The sequence below is a fragment of the Bombus huntii genome, chromosome 2, assembly GCF_024542735.1.
Source record: "Bombus huntii isolate Logan2020A chromosome 2, iyBomHunt1.1, whole genome shotgun sequence".
Lineage (NCBI taxonomy): Eukaryota > Metazoa > Arthropoda > Insecta > Hymenoptera > Apidae > Bombus > Bombus huntii.
In genome coordinates, this window is record NC_066239.1 from 10495025 (window position 1) to 10522198 (window position 27174).

The window sequence follows — 27174 nt, forward strand, 5'->3', positions numbered from 1 at the left end:
ACGTTGTTCAACTTAATTAAATACTAGGATCATGGAAAATATGATATAAAATATTCATACAACGTGCCGTTAATAATTATGAGCCTGTTAAAGTTTCGTAAATTCGAAGCTGTTAAGAGTATAATTTCCAATAACTTTCAGTTATCCAAAATTCCTGAAAATTGCCGTTAATAGCGCACACGCCATTATAACAGCTTAAATGGAGTTCCTAGCAGCCAATGGAACATTCGGCAAAAAAGTTTTAAAATGCGTTTCTAGATTTTCTACTCTCTCTCTCTCTCTCTCTTTCTCTCTCTCGATGATTATTAAATTCAATAATACTATCCGCCGTTACTTCGCATATAACCAAATAAATCTGTGAATCTTTCCAACTAATCGCACGGTAAAATCGTCACGTCTTACTGTGCACCGCGTCAAACGCTTACGTAACACGTGCCGATAGTATTTGCGCGGCTCTCTGACGATAATCCAGGCTTCTTGTTGACAAAACGTCTTTCATCCGCGACTATTTTATAGCACTATTACACAGTGACTCACATACCAAGGAAATCTCCGTCGGCGTGCGTGCGTAATACGCGGTCCTCGTTATGAATGAAAATACACGTCGTCATGACGACCAGGTGAGAGGAGTCCGCGTACTTCAGGAAGTTCCGCTTTTATGAATGAACCAACCGTGAATACATGCACATAAACACATACGCGCGCGTTTACACGTACGTTCGTACGGTATACTCGTGTTCGAGCGTCGGCGGGTCCCGTTGGCACGTGTTGAAGAACGTTTGCCGCGTGAACGCGAATGCTTCTTTCACCAAAGGGAGATTGAACGTCGTGCAACGACCGTAGGGGACGGTCAAAGTTCGCGTGATCATGCTCCTGCACACATACGCAATTGCAACTGTCTTCTTTGTTCATGGGATAGGCGACACGTGATGATGTCGCGTGAGAACGGGTTATGATATGTGATATACATATAGAAGAGTTTGCATATAGTTGAATGGTAGTTGAAACCAAACAGACATTTTGGTTCTTATGATTTATGGAACATAGTTCTAGGGTACTGAATTAATACGTAATGTACATATATGATTCTTTACAAATAGTAAATTTGATATATATGTACGCATCGCGTTTCAGAATTAGAAAACCAGTTAGCACGTTCATCGCCACGTTGCACATATGTATGGTAACGTATGGTGACGCTCTTCTTGTTCGAGTTAATTAAATATACAATATTATATATAGTTTATACAACATAAAAATATTAAAAACACATTGTACCATACTTTTTATTAATTTATTAATAAATTATTAATTTTAAATTAATTAATTATTAATTTTAAATTAATAATTAATTAATATTAATTTTATTAATTACAATATTACATTATGCTATATCTCATGGTATTCGTTAAAACATTCCAAACACATTTGGCGTGATTTTGGACACTTCGAATCACACCTACGATCCACCTCTTATGTCGAGTTTGACCGGTCACTTCATGTTGGTGTAATTTTTGCTCTGCATATCTATTAGTCTCTGTGACTAAAAGGCTTATCACTTTTTCATTAACGAATAATGAAAACACTTCACTTGCGCTAATGTCAGACGGCAAATCATATTTTCCGGTGAACGGAAATGTCTGTTGCCTGTTAGCGAATTCATTCCATTCAATATCGTTCAACGAATTATCAATAGAGTCGAATTTCTCTTCTTCGTTTATAGCAAGTTCCTCCAACATGTCTTTGAGGTTTTCGCTTGCACATGCTTCCTTAATATTCGAACTCGATGAAATTCTATTTATAATTTTTTTTCTAAAATTCACTACTTCGTCATCACTCCTCACTTTCAAATATATTTTCACGCTGTTTACTGAACATTTTGAGGATGAAAAAATCACTAATGTACGTCTCACATGTATGATTCTCGACTAAATCAAAGATCTGACATATCTGCCATAAGATCCCTCGGAATACTCTAGCTGGAAAGTTTATCGCTTTCTCCATTTCAGAACTAAATATATTCTTTACAATGAATCGAAGACAATAAACAGTGAATCGAAGGCGATAAACAATGAATTACCGCTTGTCGTTCTATTTACGTTCTGCGTACCGGCGGTCGGATTTGGGTCCCGCAGGAAACTTAGCCGAATCACGCTGGGCGACGAACGTGTTAGTGAGGCAAGGAAAGGAGCGTGACACGTCATTAAGTGAAATCACATTGAGAAACGATTTATTCTCTTGTTTCCTAAAAAGGATAGATTATATTCGTTGAAAAAAGAAAGATATTTATTGCTTAAAGTATTATTCTTTGAAAATCGAACTGAGAATCTAATAGAATAAAATTGTAAGAATAGGTTCAATTGTCTAATTTTGAGACCTCCGATATTATATCTTATATGTCGGGTTATCATTAGGATTTAAGGTGCGTAACGATTCTTCGTTTGAGTTAGCCATCGTTTTACGAGACAGAGATTATATTTACGCGAATATACAAGATTTTACAAAATATTATGAATATTGAGTTTAATGAATGATAAGATTAACAGACGATAAGTTTAACTAATAATTAGATTAAAGAATAATAAGTTTAACGAACAATAAGAGGTACGAATAATATGTCTTACGAATAATAAATTTAACGAATAATGAGATTAACGATTGATAGGTTTAACGAATAATGAATTTAATTAACGCTATTAACAATGTTTCCGGGGTTCAAACGAATCCACGGTCAACGGGATAACTCTTTGCTATGCGTAGAATAATTTTAAACACAAAAATACGATTGCTGAGACACTCGGTAAATTGCTCGATGTATTACTTTCTAAGGCGATCACACGAATGAATATCTGATGAAAATCTTTTTCGCTATACGACTGCATTTGTTTGTTATATGCTCGCTGGAGACATCGAGAAGGTTCCAATTGTTGTTGCTAGGCAATTTCTGTCAAAAGTTTGTTGTATACTCTTTGGAAACATCGAGAAAGATCCAAACGCCGTTACTAGGCAGTTTCTGTCTGGAGATTGATTCCTAATACAACGTGTGTCCCATTATATCGACATCTCTAAAGTACAATTCTATGTGATTTCTAGGGAGAACAATACAACCGATCCACACCTTCGACAGGCAAAACGTTTATCCCGTGACCGTGGCTACGTTCGGCGACCAGTTGTCACCTCAAACCCACTTTCGCTTTCATAAATGTCAAACAATTACAAATGACAATTGCTTAATTACAGTTATGATAAAATCTAGGCTAAAGCGTTAGAAGGCTTCCTCAAAATTGCAAAGGAAAGGCTCCGGTTTTCCTTTCATCTCCGACATATAAATGTACGAATATATACAGAAATATAATATATGGAGGAAGAATTTTCTTCCAATTATTCGATATAATAATTGCTCAATTATAACAATCAAATTATCGTAATTTATGGGAAAGTATTATAATTGATGAGATTATATTAATACGAATCTCTCCGTGCAGTATCTTTCTACATTATACGCGAACATGTATATGTAAATTTCTTTTTTTAATCGAGAGAATGATCGGACCAATTCAACGTAAAAATATCCTAGGAAGTATTAATAAGTCCACGGTGACCTTTCTATAGTCGACACGAGCTGCCATTGAAAAAGACGTCAGAATGTAAAGGACGAACCTGTAAGTCTAAAAGGTCTCCGAGGTATTAAATAATAGCATTAGGGAAAAGATATGAAACGGGCGTCGCGTCGTTTGCAAGAAGTTCGTTCTCGTTTCGCTGTAATTTTTCGAAGGTCTCGCTAGAGGGATTTTCTCATGAAACTTGAACTTTCAAAGAAGCACAGCACGCTTTCCACCGTTTTATTAGCGTTTAATTTAACCTTGAGATATTTTATCATACAACGTGGTATAGCGCCAGTGGAATTCCGCTATGATTTATCGACCACTGAGTCGCATCCTCGTAGTATGTAATAAACTATAAAACATTCTAAACATGTACAGTTGCTTTAAATAATCTATGGACTAAGAAGTAATGCGCCAACACGTCATTTGAATCAGCGATGATTCAAGCTAAGTGAAACGTGCCAATTCATCGATATGATTAGATCGTTCAGCGGATAATTATCTATATAGATAGTTCTTTTGTATGTCAGTTGATAGATTAACAATTAGGTAGATAAGAAAGCTTGGATAAATAAAAAGTGCGGTCGTTCTACCCTTTGGTGGTATTATACAGGGTGGTTGGTAACTGGTGGTACAAGCAGAAAAGGGGTGATTCTACGCGAAAAAAGATGTCGAAAATTTAGAATAAACATTTTTCGTTTGAAGCTTTGTTTTCGAGAAAATCGACTTTGAATTTTCGCTCGGTACGCGTGCGGTACGTTATAGCGGATCTCACTATAGATCGTTGTCTCGATGGAAGAATTTAAAAAAAAATTAAAAAAAAATTTATATTCTACATTTTCGACTTCTTTTTTCGCGTAGAATCACCCCCTTTCCGCTTGTACCACCAATTACCAACCACCCTGTATATTGGGCAGTACACAAAGAATATAATTATCGTTTGAATATGACTATCGTGTGATTTAGATGTGGATAGAATATTCGTAAAATACACTGAGATATTTTCTTAGAATAAAAAATTACCAATCTATAAAATCTATAATTACCAATCTATAAAAATGACCAAATTTTTAGTATTAGAGAATATCAAGGAATATTTAGATGCTTAGAGATCTTTGCAACTTCATATAATTTCTGATTTTTTGAAATGCGGATAAAAAACGCAGTAATCCTGTAAAAGCACTATACGAACACTATATGGAAAGCGAACGGTATATTCTCCTGGCTGCTGCAATATTCTTTGATAAAATTATTTAAGAGGTCAGTTTCTAATTTCTACCACTACGTTGCTCCCATCAGCACCAACCGCCTCGAAACCTCCTCAAAGATACACAAGAATATCGAACCTGTATAAAAATACACTGCTCGTATGTGAATCACGGTTTATGTTTGATAAGCAAGATTACAGAGTCGATTACTTGGCGACCAGGTGGAGATACGACTGTATGCAAATGACGCTAAGAACCTAAGCGAGAAACGAAAGTCTCGTTTTATCGTATCGAAGAATAGTCGCCACGAAGCAGGCGTTTATGGACTTTGTGAGTACCTACTCTCCTATCCGTGTGAATCTCGGATCGTTGCATCTTGTAAGTAAACATGTTTAGCGCCCACTCGAGAATCTCGCCGTGGTTCTCAAACTCGAATCACTTGCCTCAACTTGGTTATTTCTGAATGTGTGTCCCTGCGACCACCAGGGACGCGTGATCCTTTGACATTGTTATCGTGGTCGCCGATAAGCGGAACCGATAGCGAATCTGTTGTACCGTATCGAGAGATATGTATCGCTCGGGTCAGTCTACTTTCTGCGACCAATAGTCTCAACTACTTCCGGTTGCATTGCGAGTCGTAAATTGAACTGATATTATTCATGGCTGGTTTTGAGTTTAATTTGAGAAATATTTATTACGAGATTAATAAACATGTTCAGTGCGAAATCGATGCAAGTATCGAGGAGGATGGAGTTCAGTGACGATGTCGATACATGTCTCCACATTATCTTTTCGTTAAATATTTTTCAACAATTTTTACGCGTGCTCTACTTATTCCTTTAAGGAAAATTAAGTAAAAAATATTGTTTTTAATTATTTTCGCCACGAAAGGTAGGAATCGTAGGAGTTCTCTCACATGGAATGCGTTAATATGTTGTTTCTTTTTTTTTTTTTTTTTTTTAAATTCTATTTATGCTTTAAGTTAAATGGATATCTTGGAAAAGGAATAAAAAGGAGTTGAAATTGGAAAAAGAAGAAGACGAGAGAAACGCTGTAATATTCATGGCTAATAGACTTCACGGGTTAACGTCTAATGCGGCAAAATTCTCATTTACGAGCGATTAATATTGCATCCACGCACAACGCCCACGTGTATTAGATTTGCGAATCTTCACAGCCCACGCCTGGCATTGTATCATAATACAACGATTCAGAGACCTTGTCTACTGCACACGAGAGATTCTCGTGATTCATCGATACCTCGAGAACTGCCTTCTATTCGTTTCTTCACCCTCCAACGACTGGTTCAATTCTGATTCCCAGACAAACTTTCTTTCGATTATTTCCTTTGCTCGTGGAAAGCAGAAGCCTCTTGGTTTCTACGAAATTAAATAATTTCATAGTATATGTAAATCGACATAAATATAAAACTTTAATTTCAAGCATATTCAAAAAAGACGAATCCAGGCAAAAAATAATAAAATTTACTTACATTATAATTTAAATAACTTCTGAATTATACCGAATCATTGAAACATATGAAACAGAACGAAACTATAGTGAGACGATGAAACGAAATAGGTAAATTTTGTCGTGAAGAAATTGATAACCGAAGATGTGAATTATTTCTAACGGGGCATCCAAGGGAGCTATTTTTGTTTCTGGCCCATCAGCTTGAACTTGTAAATTCCATTAACGTCAAGGCTCCGAAAGCCCGGTGGGACACGCGTCCAATCAACGCGAATTCGCAGCTAACTAGCGAATTTATATGAACGAGTAGCTGTGCAATTTGCTATTAACGATCTCCCGTAATCGAGCATTCGCTACAATTACTGATTCACGAACGTCGCAAAATTTCCAATCAAATAACTCTTCGAATATTAAAATGTTTAATTGCGATCAATACATTTAAAGCCGTAAATATACGTTCAAGTTTCGCCCTTTAAAGGATTCAATTTAGAGTTTAACATTGAGTTGGAAATATTATCCATTAAACCTTCGTCGGAAAAAGGTGACAGATTTTGAAATGACGAGGAAAATTTCGTTCCAACGTGGAGTGGAAAACAAAGTTTCCGACAACGATACGAATCGACAGCAAGATAACGTATGGCTCCGTAAAAACGATGGAAATAGTTTTTCTCATTGCAAGCCGTGACTCTGGCCGCATACTTTCCAACATCGTGATATTTATCGTCGTGGCGCGAGCTTTCAAACAACACACTACTCCTACCTGGTCGAGTTGTTAACGTCAAGCTGGTAATTTCTGATCTAGGCCAGCGATGACGTCGCCAGAGGTCGTTGCAAAATATCAAAATTCATGTTATCAAACTATCCAATCAATGGCTGAAGATCAACTCCAACTTTTAAATGTCATTTCGAAACTTCACATGTTACACGCGCTTTTACTGGATTATACGACAGCAGGTATTGAATTTTTCAGCAAAGTATTCAAGTTTTTGATTAATCGGTATAGCAATAATTTGGATCCATACCGACGCTATTAAATGTTGTGAAGAACTAACAAATTTTATATTCCATAGTTTTTATATCGACGATCGGAAATCAATCTTAATTCTCTTCAAACGTCACCGCAAAATGGCTTTTTGTAATTTGACTGTAGCAGTCGTAATTAACAACTAAACTTCGAATTGCATTTATAGGAAAAATGCATTTACAGGATATTTAAAAGTACAAAATTCCACAGAATATAAAATATGAAATATAATATGGGTGTATTTATTATTTTTATGATTATATTGCTATGTATTATACTTTTACAATCATCTTTGAGTTCTGAAAAATATGAATTTGCATAAAAATTCGCAGTCTACTAACAATATATCTATTTCTCAGAAACGATCGAATTAAAAACGACTAAACTTTGATACAACAAATCTATTTTACGTTCGCTAAAAGAGAACGAAAACAGAGGCTAATTCTACTTAGGACCGCAAAGCGTTAAACTTCACCGCAAAAATCCAAATTTCCAACATTCGCTGCACCTAAGCTCCTAATCAAGGACCATCATCTGCCCATTCATCACTTTAAACACCGCTCGTTAGACGTCTTTGCCAAATTAGGCGGCGACGTTCTTCCTGTTCGACCGCTAATTAATTCGCGGGACGGGCATGCGACGACCCATTTCAGTGAACGAAACGGTTCCGCTTTAGCGGTGGTTCTGTCGAACCTCTCGAGCCTCTCGAACAATCACGACCCGCCAGAGAAAGTTACAGGACACGGGTGTTAATTAATAGGTTGACACCGGGAATAATTGACATGGAATCAAGCCGGCACACCTTCTTTTCACACGATCGATCGCCGTCTCGTTGTTGTAACCAAATGGGAGATGGAGCACCCGAGAAATCGTAAAGCATCGAACCGCAATTATATATCAAGAAACGAAAGAGGTTCTCGATAGATGTATTAACGAGACTGCAGTTGGGTTGCCTTACGTTTCAGGAAATTGAATAGTATCGAATAGAAATTTGAATATGCGTGTATCGGAAGGCGATTAGGTTCGATTCAGGTTTCACTTTGCCGGATTTATTAAACGTTCTTACTATCGGAATGTTGGTGTAGTTTCTTCGAGTCGAAGTAGAAAGCAGCGTTTAGCTGTACAGCGAATTAGCGGCGGTTTAGGGAGACGTTGGTAATTACGGTATAATTGTTGAACAAAATGAAATCGTGATTTGGATTCGAGCGAGAAAAGCCTCCTTCGGCAAGGAAATATTTTGTATGACTGGCGATGTAAACTTTTTATCTTTTCATTAGTTACCACCATATAAACACGAATTTGCATAAATATCCGCAATGTAGTTATCGCGTACGACTTATTATGGGCAATAAATATTTTTTAATACACATATTGCTAATTGAATTGTTTTTTTAAATTTAAATTATTCAAAAGACGACTGACGTCGTTCGAATAATCACAGGTAGTATGCGTATGCGTACGATTATTTTGCAAATCGACGTCTTTTTATTTATCGACAACTGTAAGAAACGCGATCTTCGATATCCTTGCGTTGCTACTGTCACTTTCCTCGTTGCTTGTTCAAATAGTAAACATTTGTATTCGCTACCGTTCGATAGGCGTGAGAATAAGCGAGGGAATGCATCAGCCTAGCAAAGATATTGTCAGCGTCGCGTCGATACCTTAATCAGACACGCTCATTATTGCGCTCTAAAAACAATCGATTAAACACGGAGTTCCGCTGCCACTAACTCACCGTCGTGTCAGTTATTTACAAACGATATCGATCGCGGATAAAACCGTGATTTCGATTGGTAACAGTCTCCTTTTACAGGCAACTGCAATAGCGATTGCTACGATTCTTGGCACATCCTGTTTTATATTTATTGCTTGAAGTATGTCAAACAACTGTTAGAATGTTATGTACACCTGTTATTGATTTTTTGAAAGGTATGTAAATCGGAAAAACGTGATGAGAATTAAAGTTTAATATCTCGATAATATATCGAATTTCTTCATTCGAATTTTTTCATTTTCGGATTTGCAATGTGTTCAAAACATTTATTTCGTGTTTAATATTGATCAATGTGTTTAAAGAGATAAAGACAACCTTTTAATAAATTTTGCTTTATTTAACTAGTTTTTAGAAATGTAAGTTTGTAAATTTGTGTTGTTCGTTGAAAAAAGCAAAGTACATGTAAACATGTAGATAACACGCGAACGCCGCATTAGAGTTCGTCGTTTTAAATTAATTATGTAAGTGGTAGAAGCAGCATACGACTACTACACATCGGATATAGAATATCTTTAATCGATACACATTTGCTAATTATACAACGTAATATTAATAATTCGTTCGCGATCATTTATTACGTATAGGAACACTGAGTTTGTAAGTTCATGAGACAAACGATACATGAGACTATTCTTTAAAAAAATTAAACAGCTACTGTGTGGGTTATCAGTTACATCAAACATCCACGGAAAATAAATAGCTCCGTTGATAGTAAAAATAAATTATAAAAATAAACACGACACGCTACGTTTAATATTACAACGAAATATTTAAGATGGTTGTAAACTATGTAGGATTCATAAATCGCACTAGATCAGTGCGAGAGATATCGTGACTCTGAAACCATCCGCTTTAAAATAGAATGCAATCCTCTGAATTTTAATATCCGCATTCTTTAAGAAAAGTACTATCATAATACCAAGTAAATGAAAATACTAAATCGCGAGAATGTTTCGTTTACATCGACAATTTCCATAAAAAAATCCAGACATGCTTTCATGCTGCATACTTGTAATTATGTCGTTATCTTCCTAACGACGTATTGTAGAACGATTGCACTGTAATATCCAATTTCTAAGCGAACTTTATGTTCACAATGAACTTGTATGCTTCCTTGAATTTCATTACTACAGTAGCGAATAATAACTAACTTCCGTTCATTTTCAAGCGTCCTTAAATTCTTACGACACGATGTTGACAAATATCTCTTTTATCTTTAAAGTAATCTTGAACTCTTGCAATATAATCTTCATGGACCAGCACAACTTTCAATATAACTTACATTTTTCATGACCTCGACGATCTTCTTTAAGCTTTAAATGACCTCGATCTTTTGACCGAAAATTTCGATGACCTGGATGACCTTCAACCGTTCTCATTCCTTTTCGGCGTGACCCGGCCATCTTCTTTTAATCTTTGAATGACCTTGTCCTAAATTTGTCATGACCTCGATAATCTGCAAATGTCCTTGATTTCCTATGATAAGACCATAATCGATCTCATAACCGCAATCTTTAATCACACAACTCGTTATTGACCTCTCATCAATGATCAATCGATTTCCTCGTAAACTTTAAGTAACTTTGACTTCTCGTGACAAGACACCCATGGCCACTATATTTGCCGCATCAAACAATACTTGATGCGTCAACTATACTATACGGGTAAATAGAGCTTCGTTTATCCGAACTCTATTTATAGGGAAGGTACTTCATAATAATTGGTACCGATTACGTCCGTGATCGTGAATTCTTATTAGTTTTATTCTATAGTAAAAAAATTCAATCAAACGAACTCTTTCAATGAATCAAACTCAGATAGATACATAAGATTGAATAAAATTTCGATCAGATCTCTTAAACAATTTTATTCGAAATCACCGTTCAATCAAATTTTCGATAATTATTTTCGTAGCCCGAATTTTACATCGTACAACGCGAGGAAGATTTTCCATTAAACATAACAACTCATCGTAACGCCATATAAAATTGAGTAAAATTTTTAATCAAACTACCTACACACATTACCTCTAAATTACGGTAATTACCTCTATAAATTGAATTATACTGGTTATTATATGTCGATTATACGAGTGAAACGCGCGAAAGATATTTCGTTAAGCGCAATGACACGATCCAAGCTCAGCTAAAATTGAATAAAACTGAATAAAATTTTCCTACGTACTTTTCCTCTAAATCACGCTAAATTACACAAACTATAAACCGAATAGATTATACACGATGAAACGTGCGGAAAGTTCTTCCGTTAAGTGGCGAGCTTGGCTACGAACCAAAGGAAAACACGATTGGTATCGGCTACCTGGTTTTTTATCTTTCGCATATTTCGAGCGTAGACAAGAAAACCACCGACAGGAAACAAAGATAAGCGTGTGACAGAATTTATCGTAACTGTAAAAACAGGAAGTATCCTTCGCTAAAGAGCGATATATTCTCCGTTGGAAAATCCTGAAACGCCTTTATCACGATGATTCACAGCGCGACATGCAATGTAGTAAAATCGAAATAATCATTGTTCGATTTTGATCTTATTATCCGATGATATTATAAGTCTATAAACAAGTAATATAAATGTAAAGAATAATTTCCTCAAAAATCGATAGAGGATTACTAAAAACCGTTTATACATGAAAATCTCATCACTTGAAAATTAGCTCGCTCATCCATTATACATTCTTGTTTGTCAAATCTTGTTAAACAGTGTTACACATTGAATATAGAGAATCTGAACGAAGATATGTATAAATTTAATTTCCAATTTAAAAATTTCGTTCTTTCTTTAAAGTACAATAAAAAAAAAGCGTTTCAAATTATCCTGTAATTTTGTTTGTTTTATGTCAAGAAGGTATTGTATTACATTGTTGTGTAATTTTTTCCTGCTACAAACTATTATACTGAATATTGTTTATTTCTTTAGCGAAATCTATCAGTAATCGTAACTTGATCGAAGAGTGTATTTCTAATTACACTTATTCCAAGAAAATCTTAAAAGTTATACAAAAACTCTGTTCTTCGCTAAATTTTACCACAGTATCTGACGAAATGGAAGGGAGAGTAAATGATTTCTGCATGACACGTATGAAAATATGGCGAGATTGTTCCTGGCATCTGTACTATTTATTTAAAAGTAATCGTGTGTGTGATTAGAGAAACAAATAAATAATAAAGATATTTAAACTGAGCCAGGCAACATGGAAAATACTAATAAAGATTTGAAAAACTGATTTTTACTCGCGTCGGATCTTCTAATATAAAGTTTCAGAGAAACTTCACATTGTATGCATTTTTTACCTTTAGCCTGAATTCTCATTCAAATACCGCACTGTGGAACATGAGAACGTGCAAACTTGCGGACGTTACCTACGAACGCGCGGACGTTGTCTGCGAACGTTTGGACGTTGCCTGCGAACGTTTGGACGTTGCCTGCGAACGTTTGGACGTTGCCTACGAACGTTTGGACGTTGCCTGCGACCGCGCGGACGTTGCCTGCGAACGCGCGGACGTTGCCTACGAACGCGCGGACGTTGTCTGCGAACGCGCGGACGTTGCCTGCGAACGTGCGGACGTTGCCTGCGAACGTTTGGACATTGCCTGCGAACGTGCGGACGTTGTCTAAGTACTTGGCCCGCGAATTTTGATTTTTGTCTTGAATCCTCATTCAAATGCCGCACTGTGCGGTCGCTCGAAACTCTGAGAAACTTTCAACTCGATTATTTTCGCGTTACTGTAGTCGGTTTATCGATACCGATGATTTATGCAAGGAATGGTCTTGCTGCCAATAGTCTTGAATTAATTATCGATGCAAGTTTCACAAGGAGAACTTTGACAAAGGTGCCCAAGGGTTCGATTCATTTCCATTCCTTTGCGAATACGATTATTGTAAGACAATAAAATGCTTTCACATGGAAATCAGGCGGATGCATATTTCTAACTGGAGACATTAAGCTTCTGTAAATATGAAAAATATATACATAAATGGACCGGGCTGATTATCGACAAAGTCCGAAGTAATGCAAATTATCATTATCTTTATCATTTCTCGTCGTGTCATTCTGTTTCCGTGGTGGCAACATAAAAATTGTTAATGCAGTTGACTATTCGAACTTCTTACGACATATGTTGTTCGAATAGTCGAACAATCTCGTTTCTATGTCAAAGGAGATGATTTATTTTAAACTACTATATAAATATTAATATCAAAGAAAAATAAAAAACCCTCGAATAAAAATGAGCCATTCTCAAAGTTTCCCGTAATTGACATTCTGATAAACCAATCGTTCCGCTAATCACTGTTCTAATATAAAAATTACAAATAAAATCGTGAAACTACATTATTCTAGTATCTATCATTTTTTCTCTTATTCCCATTAAATTCACATCCTTTCCCACAAAAAAATAAATTTTCTTTTTTGATACTTACAGCACATGACATTTCAATTTCTCGATCTGTTAAACCTTACACATTTTTGCCTTCCTTCTTTTACCTCTCTTTTATCTCTACACATCTATATCCCTCAGGTTCATCTCGCTCGCATATAGAATGAAAGAATATCTCTATACCATTACCAAACCCTTTCTCTTCACGTATCTTGGGTCACCCATATATTAGCACAAGTCGTGTCAAAAATAGACCAGCAGAAAACGAACAGTCGTTCCAATAAAACAAATCGAAGCTCGCCTTTCGTGGAAAGACATTCAGAGGCACTTGAAGGGGACGAGGTTCAAGGAATCGAATCATTTAGTTTCGCGGGCAGAGTATCAAGGATCCAGTTACTTGCACGATCACGGCCGTCTCTGTGTACTCACAATCCCACGGGCGAAATTGACCGTGAACTTTTCTGACCCAGTTGCTTACATAATTGATTCGTCTTCGTTAGCGCGACTCTCGTTCCGCCGCCGGAGTAATGCAACGAAATTACGTGACTGCCATAAACACGAGCCGTGATCCACGGCAAGTTACGCGAGACGATTTTAAAATTCACCCAAGCCCATTCGAGTTCAATCGGACAATCGTTCGAGATGCACTTCTTCGTCTGCTTGATCATTTAAAAGCGAACGACTCGGTCGAGAGAACGATTTACGTACGGAAGGCGCATTTCCCAGGAGAGCAGCCAAGTGAACTTCTATTTTTTGACAATGACACTTTTCCTCTTTTCTCCTTCTTTTATTTCCTCTTCGCGACTTTCTTTATTTGAGTAGTTGGCGCGTGATCAGAATTTTCCTCGAAAGTGGGAGAAATTTAATCTTCTATATTGCCATGTGACTTTAAGTTATAAATACAGGTATATACTTGGACTATGTATACAGGATAATTCCTAAATTTTATTCTATTTGCCGTAGATCTGGATAATTCAATTTGTTGAACTTTTTACTAACGTTATAGCGAAGTCAAACGACCTCTCCCGTTATAACGATTATTAGTTTCTAGATTACGGATTAAAGTGACAAATTGTATCAAATTACACGTAATCTCTACATAATCTTTCTCTCTCATAAATAAACAAAATTCCTGTTATAGATTGTTAATCTAATCTAATCTAATTAAATTTCATTTAATTATTCCATTATTCCATATTTTTCTAGGAATATAATAAAATATAAAGCCAGTAAGAAATAACAAGTATTGTTAAATTACTTCAGAACGTCAATCTTAATCTATTCAAACTAAAATAGAAGAAAAAGAAAAATTGAAATAAAGAAAAGAACAACACGGAAATTATTGGAAGGTTCATCAGACCGCGTAACTACACGAAATACTCGTTTCTCTTCCACAAGTGAAACGATACCGATTCTGTTCGCCTCATTACATCGTAACATATTCAATAAAACGAAACGCATAATTTAAATTGTTCTCTGTTCTCTAATTGAAACGTTACCCCTTCCAATTCCCCTTAACGTCTCTCCCAAAAATTAACTACTATCAACGAAACCTATTTACTATGTGTCTGTAGTTCACTGTAAAAAGAAAGAAAAAAAAAAAAGAAAAATGAAAGTAGAAGGGAGACACGACGCAATTAATCCAGCAACGTATTCCTATTTATATTCAATTTCACCCTGTACAATACGAACACGATGTTTCGATAAACGTTTCGTCGCATCCGTGAACGGATACGTGTCGAACGAACACGAAGGTATTATTAAAAAGCCCTTCCTGTCCCATGTAACGCAACATGCATGATAATCAAACAGGCTTGTATCGACATTTTCCTACGTAGGTGGAACACATTGTGTACGTACGCGTATGTCAGCGGAAAGATAGTGGTTCTCAAATGTACAAGACACTCGAGATCTTTGAAAACTATTTTGCATGGAAACACAACGAGCGAAGAAATTCATTCGGTGAAATTTCTTGAGTATAATTTATCGATGTTAGACTCGTATTCTTTTCGCTATAGTATGTCGATGTAATATGTAAAGTATATGGAAACAAGTAATAGTCTATTTAACCGTTACTGATTAATTAGATATTATTATAACGTTATTACATAATTACATACAGATATACGTAATTGTACAATTGATCTTCGATAAGAATTTTGGCTGATGTGATGGAATCATCGAGAAATTAATATCTTGATAATTTAAGCTCGACAAAGTTTTAGTTCTTCTTTCGTGTTTAAAAAGTCTTGATATTTTGATCAATTCATCGATGCTTTCGGAATCATAGGAGAAAAAAATAATGAATAAAGAGATTATTCTCTTGAAATCTAAAATTACACAGAGATAAGGAATAGACGGATGAAATTATTAAAAATTGCAATTATTAAATTATTAAAAAACAAATTATTAAAAAATACAATTGAAAATTGTAATATAGACTTTGTAATTGTTGGATGATTTGAATTGATCAAGTAAATTAAAGAAAATGGCTGATTCTTTTCCTCCAAATTGTATAATGTGGAGGTAGAACGATAAAGTTAAGTTATGTCACTATAGTTTCAACTCAAGTTAACTCACCCTCCCTGTCTCTTGGTAGAGAGATGCACGTTCTTGGGAGCGCCTACTCACCTGAAACAAAGAGAATAAAACCATTAATCGATTGATCAATTGCTCTATTGTGAATTAAATAATTTCGTAACAGTACGATCATTAGCTGCATGTAAATATAACTTTTGTGTAATGTTAGAAGCATTCGTGAGAAATAAAACATAGTACAGTAAAAAGAGTGATATAACAAGAAAGAAAAAAAAAACGAATTTCAGCTACGTAATAAAAGAGCGAAAAGTTACGAAGTACATTTGTCACGTGGAATGAAATTTATTACCGAGTGACATTCTACGCAGTCAAACAAACTTTCTACATCAAAAAATGACAAATTTATGGAGTAAACGTTTACGTTGCAAATTCACAACTTCATTCATACTTGTTATTTAACACACGAGTAAGTAAATAGAATTGAAATTCCTACGTTACTTAGAAATACGTATCTTTCACTGTTATGCAAACGAATTCTCATGATATTTATTTACTTTCATTCAATTTTCCTAATTTTCATTCGGTTTTTATTTCGAAAATTCTGTTTCATCGACCACTCTAACAAGTCTAAATCATCAGGAAATCAGTTGAGATCATAAATTGAGTTTTATAACTTTCCGAAAACATCGATTTGTTCAACAAAATTTCAATTTACTTTACATATACCATATTACTGTATCGTTTAACAAACAGTAAGGAACTCGGTTTACAATTATTTTCCTTGCATTCTCGCTTAATCCTCTACACACACGTTGATCCGCCCACGTGCACAACCTCATTTTATTATTATTTTACTAATAAATATCTACCATCTATGTATCTATCTAACTATTAATTACTAACTTTGTCGTTAACAAAACACCTGACCTAAGACCTAAGACGAGGTTCAGTTGATAACAAAGAAAACAAAGTATCTTTGGTTCCATTTTATAGGCTGTAGCATATGGATGCTACACATGGGTTGGTTACTGGTTTTGATGGCCACGAAACTTTTCCACGGCTGTTTTATTGGCTACGTTCCAGTCGGATAATTTTCATAGAGAAGACCACGGTGCAACGACTGACAAATTGCATCGACGTGTCACTGCACTCCACACCGTGCACGCTTGATAAAGTTCATTGGGTCTTTGTCGTTTCCCGCGCGCTCTTTGAGCCTCTGCCACCGAAGAATAATGGATGTCTCGATAAAACCTTCGCCACGAAACAAATTGACGGAGAATACGAGCGGAACCGACTCCGACAGGCCTCATCTTCTTTAACTCTCTTGCCTTGCGATTTGTTTTATGACCGAGCTCAATCAATTTCAACCATATGCTTTCAAAACATTCTGACTGATATGAAAATCATCCTACCATACTATATTTGACTTTCATCCTATTTAAACCAATTTCATGAGCTCGAACGAAGTTTGCAATTAATAACAGAAATATCGTGTACATATACAGAATATCAGAAATATGAACAGTTTTTTTTTTTCAAGATCAGAGGTACGAATCGCGAATTTTCCAAATGATATTGATCGTACAGCAGATAATATTTCACCGTGTAATTTGCTTTTTCATTTTAATTCTATGCTTAATATAGAGCATAAATCATAATGTCAATCAATAAATAAATAAAATCAATATTCTAATAAAAAGTATGCATATACAGATATTTCTTTCGAAGAATTTTCAAAGTGCAAAACTATGTTCTAAGAGTATAGAATCGAATGTGTATATATGTCCATCGTTAAAAACAAGCTTCGTCCAAGTATAGATTCGTGAATAATCAGCGTAACAAAGAATGAACTTCTCACTAACAATGAACGATTTTAAGATGCTGAAATTACTCGTGACGAACGGTTTCGACCAAAAGGTCACGTAAGCGATAACTTCCCTGAATAATTGGCTTGTGCAATGAAACATCAGAAACACATACGTATCGGAGTTTGATCGATCAGGCATTACGGAAAAATATCTCCTTCCTCGTTTACGAAAGCCACACGCACGCCGAACGCGAATATTATATTAGCTCGAAGCGAAAGCTTAACGAGCGTCTCATGATCTTTTTTACCGATCACCGCTCGTTTGTTTGCAAATTGACAGCCGATTAACGATAGATTCTCGCCAAGTAAACGCAGATTCTCGCAAGTCATCTCGACAATCGGCCGATTAAAACGCCTCAGCCATGGTTCATCGCGATCGTGAGATTTTCCTTCTTCCTTTATCGCTCGCGAAGTCTGTAGTCATTTTATAGCTTTTAAAAATGAATGAGAATTTTTCACTCGTGATGGCTCGACCGTGGCGCGACTGGTGAAAGGGGCTGGTTTCGTATAATGATCTTGTTCGAGCGAGGATTAAATAAACGTCGTCCCAGTGGGCGATTGAATCGGAAAACCAACGTCTCATTCGATTGGTGAAAACTGTTATCGTGAATGCTACGAGCTTGGCGAACTGGATAATTAACGACGATTGGATTATTAGCGCTTTCACAGCTGACGTACGACTACGTACACAGGCTTACGAAAGTATTCGAATGCTTGTACACACCTTTTACGAGTACACCGTGCATGTTATAGGAAATGTTCTGAAATTTTATTACCACTGTCATGAGACGAGACTACGTTACATAGCAACACGTTATGGTTGCAGTTGACGTAGTATTTTGCCGTTCATAAGTCATTAACATTCCAATACGTCATTGGCTAGTCATCGTCCAATATAGTGTATCTTAACATACATTTTACTATATTTTTTTCGCATATAATTGACGTAACGATGTATTAGATTCTGGTTAATACACGTTTTTTTTCATAGACCATCAGGATAGTAATATATTAATTATCGTATTAATTATTGCACGTAGTCTATAAACCACTGATGTAACAATATGCTGTTTTCTAAACCTGTAACACACCTGGGCTCTCCTGCGCAATTGAACTAATATTATTAGCGACATTTTATAAATCGTTAATTACAAAGTATCAGTAAGAAGGAATGAAATTCTACAAACAAAATTTACCCTGTGTAACATAGAAATTGCGAAATTGTACGAGAGAAATCTCAAACCTGCAACTTGTTACTCATCGATTATCAATATCGCCAATCGGTAAATTATTAAGCAAAAGAGTTCTAGTAATTACATATACCATCATCAAATCGACATCGAAGTAGCTGAAACCTCGCAATTCGATATTTCCTATCCGCTCTGAATTTTCCATAAACAGTAACTCCCCTACTGAGAGAAAGAAAAATCATACAACAACGTATTCTTCTTTATGGTAAAACTTCTCGAGCAGTAAAACGTCGATCTACGCCATAAATCAGGCGAATGATTAACAGCAATTAGTAGCAATCTTCGATTATTCGTAAACATTTTCTAACACTGCTTTTACCACACATCTGCGCGCTTTTATGTGTGAACAATTTCTTGACCCTGATAAATCGTTTACAAAACGATTATCGTTTGCAAAATGAAACTGGGCAAGGAGAGGGTTTGAATGGTGGTGCGATGCGATAAACGAGATAAGAGAAACGCGTGCCCTTCGCGGTGCTAACTTCGTCGACAATAATGCCATTCTTTCATGGAAACGTCGGAAAGGTCGTGGCGTATTGCGGGTGCGCCATTATCGGTCGCCTCCTCTTGCGCGGCTAATTATCGATAACGTCGGCCTGTCAACGATCTTTTTAATAAAATTCGAATCTCCTTTGCGTCGTTTCTTCTTGCTGCTTTATTAGGGTTCGCGATAACACCGCCACGAAAGTCGAGAGAAACATGTTCAACTCGATATCTCTTGGTAAGGTATCCTTGAAACTTTTCTGCAGCTACTAAGACAGTTCGTCGTATCGAGGAGATAACGCTTTCACTGGTTTTTGGAAAGCGAATTAATTAATAAAACGCTCGAAGAATAAGACAGGTTGTATGAATGGTGTTTCATTTTGTTATATGACAGGTAAAATTGTAGCATGATAATATCGTGCGGTGAAAAAAATTGGAAGATAGTTTTTACTTGAATAAATAGTAGGTAATAATGGGTTTCAAATACTTTAGCTACATATTGATTTAACTGTTTTCTCTACGATCTGCTGGTGACAGTGTTATTTACGATGCATAGGAGTCAAACATTCCTTTTAACTAAATATATACAGAATATTTGCACGAACGTTTGATTAGAAAGTTGAAGTATACTAGCAGGTACTTCGAAACAATCTCTCAAACTGGACAAAATGAACTTCGTTAAATATTCATAGCTAATTTATTTCATACAATTACCAATTCTTCTATAGCCGAATTTCTATTGTCTTTTTCGACGATCGGTGAATCTACTCTAAATACTAACCGTTGCATAAAATTCAAGTATTAACAAGCTCTTTTGTAATTATCAGCCATGCCATTTTATTCTACGATGCGTGCAATGCGAATAAATCAACTACGAATGCATTTGATAGGTTACAGAAGTATTCGCAGCTTCTCGAATAAAAATTTTACACAATTAATAATCATCGATTATGTTTGATAATCGGAATAATTTACGAAGAGCACTAATAGTATAACAAATAACAAGAATCGTTATTCTATCAGATGAAATTAATTTATCTGAAAAGAACCGTATCAGCGCTAATATAGCGATTACGACAGCAATAGTTTCAAGAGGTGCGAATATTTCAATCAAAAAATCAGAGCAAGTATAATAAATCACGAAACAATCGCGTTGATCCGACACACTGTGCCAACAACTCACAACTTGAACGCTAAAGTGTAGCCTACAGTTTCATCTGCAGTTGAAGCCTCACCGTGGAAAACTTGACGGTTAGGAAGTCGTAGTATTTCACCAGGAACTTCATTATGCGTCCGGTGCGGATTGGCTTCGGTCATACAACGTGCGTTTCCTACTTGTTTGTTGTGTCGGGGATGGCTTTCGTGGTAAACAACTAATTACGTACTATTCTCCTCATCGATCTTTACCGAACGAAGATTCGTTTAAACATATCGAATGATTTATTCATTTCGTTTTGTAGAATGGTATAAGTACCAATAATCAAATATATTATTTTCTTGTCTCGATTAAAAGATTCAACTAGATCGTAAATACGACGATCAAATAAAATAAATAAATAAAATAAATGATCAAAATATGAAATTGAATCTGAAAAAGAGAGCACGAATATGAAATTTTCCCATCATAAAGTAAAAATAATTCGATAAACACTTTAGTAGATCAGCTTACTATTTTTCTCCATTTTTATGCTTTTTGATCCAAAATCATGCTAACGATTACCAGGACTCTCTTGCACGATTAAACTAATTAAGCACATTAATAACTCTATTAATGAAATTTTACAAGACATTAATAACGATCGATTCTCTTACGGCGTATGACAGTAACAAGTTTTGTTAATAAAACAGTTGAAACTTTATACGTAAATCTGACCAATTGTAATTCAAAGTAATTGTAATTCTTATTCAAAGCAAGCTATCCAGTCAATGCTAAAATATAAATAAACTTTCTTATTTCACACAAGTACAACAAATTCGACATAAAATTCCAAAATTGTACAATCAAAGTCTATGACCTACAAACTCGTGGCATATCGCTTTACTAATATTATTAATTATACAGTAAACTATTGTGCAAGAGAGTCCAGACAGTCTTTCGAAATGCAACTCGTATCAATCGAGAGCCGTATACGAATATCCGAGCGAAAAGCGCGAACAGTTTTCCCGGTATGTTCCGAGTGTCATCGATGCTGAACGAGCATTGAACGTGTACAATGAGCCGATATATCACCTACGTGCGTAAACAGATCTTGATTCGTCGAAGAAGCGAGAGAAATCGGGAGAAACGTTCGTTCGCCAAACCTGTTATCGTTCGACTGTTCAACGTTGGTCGCTCGTACAGGTACACACCGCGTAATTCGCCGAATTATCGATAATCGTTCAACGAACAAACTCTGCATGCGGTGAACTCGCTTTTGTTTACAGCATCGTTTTCGATTACAGATTCTCATAGTGATATCACGTGGCGATCTCGCTTTTCTCTTGAATTGAAACGTACTTACGTGTTGAATCGCCCATTCTTTTACCGTTTAATAGGAACTGGAAGAATTTCTTCATGGTATTGCGAGATTTTTATTTGTCCGAGCGGCGGATTAACAGTCTAGCAGCTTGTTGTGAAAAGATGCTTAAATTTGCGGTGGTGATCATCTTTTAGTAGAATTATCGTTTTGATTTTCTCCGTTAAAGCGATTGGATATAGAAATTAATAATCGTAGTAACGAGCGTAATACCGTTGCCAACAAAGTATCACAAATTCTGGGCACTTCTCAGTTTATAGTTTCCTCGGAAAACTGTAAGATGGAGTTACAAAGTAGTATAGCATCGGAATCTCGAAACATCAAGTCTTACATTGACACTGTGATTTTAACAAAAACGCTGAAACAAGAATATTGAAAAGTACTTGAGATATCGGTAGAAGACTGAAATAAAAGCAGATAATCTTCCACTTTTTGCAATTTTGCACGTATTAGCTATTATTTCTGATAACGTGTGACTAACTAAAGAAAACTAATTTACGAATACTTTATCGTATAAGAAGAGAACACAGTCTACCTAACGCATTTTCATTTCCGCATTTCATTAACGCATTTTCAATAGGAAATTACCAAAAGATCTTACTAATTCTCAAGATGGAAGAATTAAAATCTACCTTTCGACATTTTCCTAAGATCGAACAACGATTACGAGAAACCGAAGGCGAGAATTTTACAAGAAATTAATCTCCGTTTCTTTCGCAGTTACAGTGTCAAATGTAACAAGCTAACAACATAAATCCGGTGCTCCGTAAAACGGTGAAAACAATACTCTCTAAAAAACGGTTCCGCGAAATCTAAATCAAATGACGTCAAATCGTTAAAATAAATTCCCAAGTTATTCACTTCGAAGGGCGACCGAGAGTCTTTCGATCCACACGGAGCATGAACGCTGATTTACGAGTGGAAAACATGCGGATTGGTTGGACAAAATCTCGCATTAATCTGCCGGGCAAATAATTAAAACGAACAGCCGATTAATCATCCGCGGCCCCGTGACGCAGTGGCCGATTACAGTCGAGCGTGGCGAGCCTCGTTCACGCTTGTAAAACCAAAACGAACTGTAATTTACATTCATTGAATCAGAGATAATCGTTTCTCCCGTTTTCTCGGGCGTCGCACGTGCAGATACAAAGATCACTGTACTGCTCGACCAATTGCGCTGCTGCAGGCCGCGCACAACGCTTATCATTCAACGGGAAAATCATGTCTTCTGTTCATTTTATTATCGATTTTTTCCTTACATTCCTCGCTCGGTTACGAAATTGCACGTTTATCGCGGGAATTACGTAGTTTTGTTTGCGATTAGTCGCGTCGACGTTGCAGTTTCATTTTAAATGGCAGAGCGTTCTAAATTCTAGCGTTTCAGTGTTACGAGTATCGGTTTAAGTGGATGTGTGTAATTGTTGTTTATATCGTTGGAAATTTGAAGTTGCGATTGGTTTATAGTGGCTGCGAAAAACATTCGCAGATCGTTGAATTTATCGCAGTATATTTACACACTGATTGATTAAATCGAAATAAATATTAAATTTCGTATTATTTAGTAGAAAATTTTCATACTATGGAAATTAAGCGTAAAATCTGATTAAAAGATACTTCGTTAGAAAATAGGTACCTTTTGTAGCCACTAGAATATGGAAGGTTAATGCTGTTTCAATGGTAACTTGAACTTCTGCTATAGAAGCACCGATATATTAGGTTGTCCGAAAAGTTTCTTTCGTTTCATAAGGATGATAATAAACGAACAACAATTTCTGTTTTATATTATTTTATTGAATTAGGTATGATCCATTTCGTTATATGTCTCGTGCATAATTCAATAAATTAATATAAAACAAAAAACATTGCGCGTCTATTATTTCTTTATAAAACGAAAGAAACTTTTGAACAAACTAATATTACGGTCATTGTACAGAATGAACTAAACGAGGAAAAATGTTTTTGTCTAATATTTGTCAATCGAGAACGAATGTAAATATAATCTTAGCTAAGAGCTTCTTTACTTCTACTTCGTAAATTGAACTTTACGAGTGTCGTTATTATTTCAAAGTACCAACGTTTATTTATAACTTCGCTATGTCTCACTGATATAAGTAAAGTAGAAGTGGGTGTACATCTACTAAAAAGTAAATTTAAAATCGTCTTGTATAAACGTTTCTTAAGAAGTGAGAAATTTAACAATAAATTTCCCTCGAAAATTGAATAACCATTAAAACTTCTCTTCGTATTTTCAATAATTCAAGAGTTTCTAACCGATTCTCAACCATTACCAGAAAAAAAATTAAGAATCGCAGATCTTTTTATCGACGAACATCTTAATTACGTCAATTACAACAGTTTTTGCTCCTATTTTCTCGTTTCCGCTGTAGAATTTCTCAATCATGCCTCGCAGGCAAGTCACTTTCAGGCAAACAGTTTAACGTCGTTCATCCAAATGCGTACGCGATTATAGCGAAAGCGTCGGCCAACGGTTTTTCCTGGCGGATTTTCGCACGGTCTATTCTCATACAGGCGGCATAATAGCGTCACGCACCAATAATCGACGAATCATTCTTTACTCGATACCAGACTCGGGAATTACACACCTGGTGAATCGTATATAGCGAGACCATGCTCGATCGTGCTACTTCAACCGCAATTCTTCTATCACAGTTTGATCGAAGTGTGTCTCGGATAGGAAAAAATTGATTGACTTTTGACTCTTGACCGATATCGAAACATGGAACGTATTTCCTTTTTCCTTTGAATTCGCGAGAAAGAAATTTTGTTTCTGGTTGATGGTTGCATTTGCAAAATTTGTTAATAGAACAGCCATTTTTAGATGGAAAAAGAGAGATTCAAAGTTCTAGAAAGATAATGATATTCGTTGTTTTTGTGTACAGATTTGTGTATTCTCGAATAGTCATTTATAGATTTACAACGTTTATTTATATTGTATCGTGTATTGGAAAATAAAAAAAATCACCTATAGATTTGTCTGTACATTACAAAGAAGTCTTCGATAAAGAAACACAAGATTAGCACACGATAGAAAATTCCAAGATTCACATTCTTTACAACGAAAATTTTAACAGAAGCACAATTTTCAAGGAAAAGAACAATCACTGCTAGATAATAGATTCACATACCAAGAACGACATACGATACCGAGATCAGAGAAACATAAATTTTTGAAACCGAAGTTATTCTTTATTTAAAATTCCATCTTTCACAAGTGGGAAAATTTCTCATACGAGAAACATCACAGTTTCCAAACTACAACATTGCTGGCAATTCACAGATTTACCATGAAGAAATCTTCACCGAAACGAAGTCTCGTTGTTTTAAAGAGAAAATAAACGATTCTCGATCGATAAAATCGCGCATGAATTGCAAAATATACGAAAAATAGATTAGAACAGCTGATCGACTGCGGGGCATTGAATGATTACGTAATAAGCGTGGTTTCGTGCGCGATGACTCGGTTCCGCCGACGAGGAACCGTACGAATATCTGCACACATTCGAGTGCGTACGGTACAACGACGCACGCTTACGCAATCCGCCGTGTCTTGTGGGGGCCGCGTGTTTATTTGCAGCTCGTCGACCTGTTAAGTGTTCCTTTCATCAACCCGCGAAAGTAAACTCCTCTCGTCGTGAAAATCGTAATATCAAAGTGTTCTCGATAAACTCGATAAACGAAGGAACAACAACAATAAATCTAATCGAACATGATAAATTATCTTGAACAAACTGACGTTGGACAGGTATCTGTCATTAGTCGTTAAATGGTCTAAAAAACGTGCCAAACAATGGTTTGAAAATTGTTACTCGAATGTAACCAAGGTAACGATAAAAACGATTACTCCAATGAGACGATTTTTTAAAAATTAATCACGGTGAACCTTAGCGTCATTGAAAAATGTTTCTTAAAATATACATGACCATAGAAAACAAAATATTACAAGATAAAAACTATTGAGAGTGTAATACAGGGTGGTTGGTAACTGGTGGTACAAGCGGAAAGGGGGTGATTCTACGCGAAAAAAGAAGTCGAAAATATAGAATAACAATTTTTCGTTTGAGGCCTTGTTTTCGAGAAAATCGACTTTGAATTTTCGCTCGGTACGCGTGCACTTTATCACGTCTTGTTATAACGGATCTCACTGTAGATCGTTGTCTCGATGGAAAAATTAAAAAAAAAAATTTTTATTCTATATTTTTGACTTCTTTTTTCGCGTAGAATCACCCCCTTTCCGCTTGTATCACCAGTTACCAATCACCCTGTACATGTATTTTATAATTTATACCGCTTTTACCAATTACTATCGAGACAAGTATTTCCTCAAGCATTTTGCATTCCTTCCATATGTAAAATTCATAGGATAAGACCACCGTGAAGCTTCGCCCCAAGACTGGCATAAAACGCGAGGACAGAAAACAGAGAGAGGAAAGTAAAGGCGCGCGTTTCGTCGTGACCCAATCTTGTCTCATTTAGACTGAGTGGAGTGGACTCATCCAATTTGGACTACTCAGCGAACCTGAATTTCGCTACGAACGTCGAAACTCTGACGGCAAGCGATGCTCCTCTCGTCTACACGTATCGTGACACAAATCCTTCTTAAGAAAATCATCATTCAATTTGCTTAAATCCTAACACACACACACACACACTTATATATACACACGTGCTTACTTTTGCTTACTTTTTTTTATAAAAGCATGTTAACTTTTGTTAACAATATAATCTCGTCTTCGCCTTATCCGGTAGATACAATTTGCATGCTAATTATTTGGAACAATGGCTCGCTTATGATCGAGGATTAATTCTGGAAGAAAGTTCCCGGCGTAATAAAATTCTACTATTAAAAAGGCAGAATCGAGGGAGTCGGACGAGCGAGCGCGATAAAACGTGTTCGCGCGATTAATTGAGAGAAAAGTGAAGTACGAGAAGAAAGCGGCCGAGAAAAGAGAAAACAAGTGGTTAGATGTCGTAGATGCCCGATTCTCCGTCGATCGATTGTTAACATAATGTTAGTTGCTATTCTG

At 36.0% G+C, this 27174-nt stretch overlaps 1 protein-coding gene across 3 annotated transcripts in view; it reads right to left on the reverse strand.

Annotated features, from left to right (window-relative positions):
* Window positions 1-27174, reverse strand: part of LOC126876230 (probable serine/threonine-protein kinase dyrk2) — a 264752-nt gene that overhangs the window by 83237 nt on the left and 154341 nt on the right. For 2 of the 3 annotated variants that reach the window (XM_050639103.1, XM_050639100.1), the window contains exon 3: window positions 16056-16106. The exons of the other annotated variant lie outside the window; for it this stretch is intronic. In XM_050639103.1, the coding sequence (XP_050495060.1) occupies window positions 16056-16106 (51 nt within the window). The remainder of the gene's footprint in view (window positions 1-16055; window positions 16107-27174) is intronic. 3 annotated transcript variants of the gene reach the window in all.